At 43.6% G+C, this 6,021-nt stretch overlaps 1 protein-coding gene across 1 annotated transcript in view; it reads right to left on the bottom strand.

Moving 5' to 3' along the window:
* SIN3B (SIN3 transcription regulator family member B) overlaps nt 1-6,021 on the bottom strand; it is a gene marked incomplete at its 5' end in the record, with an annotated part of 11,733 nt that overhangs the window by 3,368 nt on the left and 2,344 nt on the right. Inside the window, 10 exons of the mRNA XM_010011842.1 lie at nt 78-672; nt 898-1,081; nt 1,339-1,577; nt 1,950-2,066; nt 2,773-2,980; nt 3,699-3,817; nt 4,255-4,344; nt 4,813-4,935; nt 5,186-5,329; nt 5,713-5,976. Of these exons, the coding sequence (XP_010010144.1) occupies nt 78-672; nt 898-1,081; nt 1,339-1,577; nt 1,950-2,066; nt 2,773-2,980; nt 3,699-3,817; nt 4,255-4,344; nt 4,813-4,935; nt 5,186-5,329; nt 5,713-5,976 (2,083 nt within the window). The remainder of the gene's footprint in view (nt 1-77; nt 673-897; nt 1,082-1,338; nt 1,578-1,949; nt 2,067-2,772; nt 2,981-3,698; nt 3,818-4,254; nt 4,345-4,812; nt 4,936-5,185; nt 5,330-5,712; nt 5,977-6,021) is intronic.

Raw genomic sequence — 6,021 nt, forward strand, 5'->3', positions numbered from 1 at the left:
TCAGTTACTCAGGTACCTCTAACCAAGTGCTAAGAATCAGAGCATAAGGAATGGACTATGTCCCGCATTATTCTTACTTGGTTGCTTCAGCCTCAGTTCCATGGCTGGATCGTTGGTTTTTTCCTTTCTTCCCTCACAGAGGAGTTTCTCTCTCTCTTTCTCAGTCCGATATTCTAGAAGCTGCTTCTGAGCTTGACGATAAATCTTTAGGAGCCTCGAGCACAGAGTCTGGTGAAGGCGGAGGAAGAAATACCAGTTATTATTGACAAAGAACAGGCTGTAAACATCATCCAAAGTGTTGTGGGGCTCAGCAGCTGTAACATCACAGAAGGTTGCTTTTGCCTCCAAAGGACTGCTTGGAGGCCCAGGCACGTGTTTTTTGCGTAGCTCAGGAGTATCCAGGTTCTGCCCCTGATGGTTTTCTCTGTCCTCATCTGTTGATTCTTCAGAAATACTGTGCTCAGGGGGCTGAGAGAAAAACAGCTCAGGTATGAAGTGATGTACTATCTGCCGGATGGTGGCTTGATCCTCCTTTTGGATAGTGGGCTGCCTTTTTACATAATAGCTGATAAGAGATGCTGCATCTTCCAAAATCTGCTTATCTTCATAGATAAAGATAAGATGAGGCTCATTTGTGGACGAACTTCTCCCCTCTGAATGCTGCTCCTGATGCTGTAATCAAGAGACAAATAGATAAAGATCCTTCCAATCCATGCTCAAGAGCCATTCCTGCCAGAAGAAATAAGGCAGTATTAATGCTCTGCTTGGGACAGTAATCTCTGACTGAGAACTCTTCAGAACACTACCACTTCAACAAGGTCCTAGGTACTACATAAAGATCTAGATACTACCATAAACAAAGGACATCCAGGGTGGATTAGTCACTAACACACACACCTCATCATAGACACTCTCAATTTCGTTCAGCAAGCTCTTGGAGCGCAAAGCTTTGGTGTCATTCTGTTTGAAGTTGACAGCCTGGTGGTCGAGGGATTTCAGGTAGGCTTTCTCATACTGCTCCCTCCAAATCTTGTTGAAGCCCTGCTGGGCCTCCCTCCATTCCTCCTCCTTTGCTTTCAATCTGCACAAATGTATAACGTACTTCAGTTCAAAGAGACAAGCACAGTAAGACATACAAAGTATTTCTAACGTAGCCAACTGTGATGCAAAAGAAACGTGTCAGTATTGCTGGAAGCAATAAAGAAAGAAAGAAATAAAAGCACCAGCACTGAGGATGAGCTGTCCTTTGAAAAAAACATCTACAGAAAACAGTTGCCTTAAAAATTCTCTCTCACTTTCTTAAAAGAACCCAGATGAACACAGGAGAATGGGAATTACCTCTTAAGAACAACAGGAACAGCAGTAACAGGGTTTTTCTTAAGACTTTCAATGATCTCTGGTGCTTTATCACCGTAGATGCGGTAGATGGCTCTGCGCTGGATCACTTCTGATGTTCCTCCCAGGCAATCATCCAGTCGAAATTTCTCCTGATCCTCTTGAGTCAGTCGTGACAGTTTCTTCTGCACACTCTCCAGCACACGTATTGTGGCTAAGTTGGTCTCCAAGACAACATCCAACTGTGAAAGAGTTCACAAAAGACACACCGTAAGAACAGGCATAGCAGGAAAACAGAGACCAGTGGCACCAGGTCTGTGACGTGTGCTCCAGTCTCACAAAGTGGAGCTAAGAAGCATCAGCAAAGGTTTCTTACTGGAAAATACACCTCTGCCAGTTCTCCCAAAGGTAACAGGCTTTACAGAACTGGATTCATGCCCAGAAAGAACTATTAGACTCCAGGCAAGTGGAAAACACCAAACTCTAAGCTCAAACCAACAAACACAAATAGAACTTTCAGCAACTGGCCACCAATTAATTCACTCAGAATCAGAGCTAAAAGTTTTGCTTCCTGAGGAGGAGACAGGCAGAAAAGAGCTCAGTAGTGGAGATACCTCAAACCGTTCATCTTCACAGCGGTGCAACTGCTCCTCATAAGGAGTCTTCTTGGAGCTGACAAAAGTGGAGTCTTCAGACCAGGATGGAAATGAAACCCACGTATCATTTAACACCTGCAACAGCGCAAAGACATGACATTGAACAGAGCCTTGTGAGCCCAGGGCTGTTCTCACGAGGTCTGATACTTCTCCTGTTTCTTTTTGCACAGTTCCTCCCCGAGTTCCTATGGGATGTTTCAGACCTAGTTCATGAGTCACTGCAGTGACTGCTCCACAGATGATGAGAGGTCTGTGTGGAACTGTGCCAGGGCCCTGCTCAGAAAGCACCTTCATGATCATCTCACAAACCACAAAGATCACCCTGGAGTAATCAGCAACTGTAAGTAAAGGAGGCATGTTTGCCAGCAACAGCGAGAGGTGGGAGCACCGGTGCTGCAGATATCTGCTCTCAGTGAGAACAGTGCCTGAGCCACTGGCTCACGGTGCTCTTTCAGGACGGAAACTTTCTAAAGGCCATTATTTGTCCACTGCTAGAAAATTGATCTCAGGCTATTTAACATCCTTTTCTGTCTCTAGGAATAATGTGTGTATGCACACCACCCCAAAAGACATTACGGACTGAACTTGAGATGGGCTTAGATAAAATTAGTGGATAGTCTGATTTCAATGAATTGGATGAATAACTGACGTGAGGTTAAAGGTGGTTCATTGACATTCAAGAGGGGAATTCATGTGCAGAAGCTGTAGCACTAACAACCCCACTTCAATTTCTGCAGGTGCAGTGTGTGTTTGGGGGCTGAAGAGGTTGATCCCAAAGTACCTCCTTGCAAATGGCTGTTCTTCCACTGCACTTTGGCTGCTGATAGGTTTTGGGGAGAGCCCGGTAGCTTGATCCGATGCGTTTGCAGGAAGCATAATCAATCTCCCGACTCATTCCATCCCCAGAGCGGTCGCTCAGTGGAGAAGCAAATGAAAGCTCTTTCACACCAAGGAAGGACTTGAACTGTGCAAAGAGTTCTGGGAATTTCCTTCAAAAACACAGGTAAGTGTATTTTGTTACTTCACTCTGACAGTTTTAGGGTGGCTCAACAGTCTTAGAAGTGAAGGAGAAAATAGAACCAGCATTGCAGAGAAAAATATTTCACCACCATTTTACCTCTGTTATCTTTCTCTCTGAATTATTTTATGGGGGTTTTTGATTCAAGGCAGGAAAAGAATTTCCCTCCAGAACTTCACAAATACTCCCCTTAACTGACTAGGGAGTCACTGATCCTTGCCATGAGACTCCCTCTTCTGCTGGAAGCCAAACAGCACTAGAGGGCTCACATCAGAGCTAGAACTGGTTATGCTTTTCACAGCTTTGTTCTGAGGTTTCATGTTTATACCTGTATCATCCTTTGAGAGATTAGAACAAGCAGTGTGAACAGAGACCACCCTCCAGAACTCATGAGATTCTCTGTCCCCAGTGACTGAATACATCAGGTAGCCTGTTGCTTGTGCAGCTTTCAACTGGATGCACGGAGGAAAATATCCTCCTCAAAATGGTCTTTAAGAATTGTGTAGATACATGAAAAGGTTCAGATTTTATTACTCCTCTTTTTGGATTAGCCTTCCCTTTCTTGCCTGCTACCTAGGAGGTATTTCTGAAGTTAAATCCAAACCTTCAGTAGCCAAGATCACAGCGTCTACCAAAAAGTAACAGAGTTAAGACCTTAAAAGCACAACACAGAGAAGACAGTAACTTACCCTAAAAATGGTGTAACCAGCTGGAGCAACTCGGAGCCAGAGACCAACTCCTGGTTGAAAAGAGCAATGCAACGGAGAAAATTTTCATAGACTTCCTGACTCTTCAGCACCCTACGCACCTGCAGCACAGTTTGGAGGGAAATGATCAGATCAGTTGAGCTCTGTTTTTGTTTAGTTCATATTCTAAGTAGTCTGGAGCGTGGGTACAGCGACAAACCTGTCTACACTGCAACGCGAAAAGAGAGTATGTACAAAAATGCCCAGTTTCAAACAATAACCTTGTAACTACAGATAGTACCATGAGGAAACATCATTGAAAAACAGATAAAAACATGTCTGCAGGAGACAAGCATCCAGGAAAAGGTTAATTATTGGTCTCTGTTCATCTTTCAAACCCATCTATTCTCTCTTTCCTTGGCCTGTCTTTCTGTACCACTCCAAGTCAGGCAGTTGCTAAGTGCTGACACACAGATTGTATGCAAAACCAACCAAGTAATAACCATATAACGGGTTTGTAAGCAAGCCCACAGAATGTAAGAACAGGTCAGATGCTGACCTTGTCAAAGAAGGAAAACTCTTGCAGTGTTCCATATTTTCCCACCGTCGCTACTGACAGATCTTTGGTACCTCGTAGTTTCATCTTCTTCTGTTAAAAGAACAGCAGTTATACTGAAATGTTATCAAATTCCACTCCACTGACATATACCAGCTCTCTGCAAGGCTGAAACTCTGTATTGACCTAGCATAGCTGTCTCAAGTCCTCCACAGCAATCAAATGACTCCCAGCTAGGGAGAAGAAACAGCAACCAGAAAGAATCACTTGAGAAAGAATTACAAAGAGATTTCTTTGTAGAAGCACTAAATTGTCCCTTTCCAGGGCCAATACTTGGTACAGAAGGTCTTGATACTTAGTACTCAGTGTTACCACACACATTTAAGCACATTTAAACATTCCCTTTTTCTCCAGTAATTATGAATTAAAAAGTAACCTTGAGATTTTGTTTCTTGTATCTAACACCTCAAGGATGTTACTCATTACAACTTTATCTAAGCAATTACCTAAATCCAAGGAGTAACATCAAGTTATTCTAAGTTTGTACTTGCTAAAAGATACCTTTGCAGGGCCAGAAACGGGGCGCAACAGCAGTGGTCTGGATCGCTTTTTGCTGTGTTCCAGATTCTTCTCATGCTCAGTTTTCTGGACACTGTTCACTTCACATGGTCCATTTCCTGTGAACTGAAGTGAATAAATGATGATTTCAACGTTCTCTTCTTGATCAATGCAACTAAAGAACCCTACATATCTGAACAGGACACTGAGCATGTAGTTAAGTCACCTGTGCTGCAACATTCAACCAAAAGGAGCAAAACTGAACTACTGGCTGTATGTTTTTCCATAATGTTTTGCATTCCTAAAGCTCCTTTATGTATTCTACATACAAACAGAGAGTGTTCAATATTCTGCCATGTTCCAAGCTTACACATACCAAAGACCTTTTAGCCTCTGGGAGGAACTGTCCAAACTCAGAAAGCAAATCCTCCTGTCCCCTGAAGAGATTTGCCACTTCAGTGAACACTTCTTCCTCTGACATGCCTCGAAAGGGTCGGCCTTTAGTGTTCAGCTGCTCTTTCTGAAAAGGTCCACACAGATGTGAAACAGTCAAAACCAGACCTCACTCTGCAAGAAAACCCATAACAGCCCAACCCCCCTGTGCTACACACACTTGTAATAACTATCAGATAGCCCCAGGTTCTTACAGTTCATCCAAGTAGCACTACATCAGCCAAAGGGTAAGATAGATCCAGTTATGACCCCTTTACACCTCAGACCCTGGAAGGTTCTACAGTCTTCTCACTTCTGGCATTTCATGTGGGTATCTCTGAGGCAATTGTTGGACTAAGGCTAATGCTTGGGAACTGCACACGCCTGTTCCACAGGCAGACATTCCAGCTGACAACAGCTACTCAAACAGCTACAGTGCAAACCCACAACATCTTATATGGAAGAGTTTACCTGGTAAGTATGAAGAATTTCTAAAAAGGATCTGTAAATTTCTGGATGGTCAAGGAACCGTGTTTTGATTTTATTCACATAACTGATAGCATTATTGAACTCTACAGAATCAGATTCCAAAGGAATTTGGGATTTATCTTCTTTGTATGGAAGCTGTTGCCTGAACTCCTCGGAGCAGTCACTGTGATTGTGCGAATTCTCCTGGGAGTAATGCAACAACAGCCCGCTGCCAGGGAGAGCGCTGGGAACAGGCTCTGAGGGCACCTAGTGGCATAAGACACACAAGACAGCGACTTGTAGGGCAACATA

Source organism: Nestor notabilis, unplaced genomic scaffold (assembly GCF_000696875.1).
Source record: "Nestor notabilis isolate BGI_N333 unplaced genomic scaffold, ASM69687v1 scaffold29033, whole genome shotgun sequence".
NCBI lineage: Eukaryota > Metazoa > Chordata > Aves > Psittaciformes > Psittacidae > Nestor > Nestor notabilis.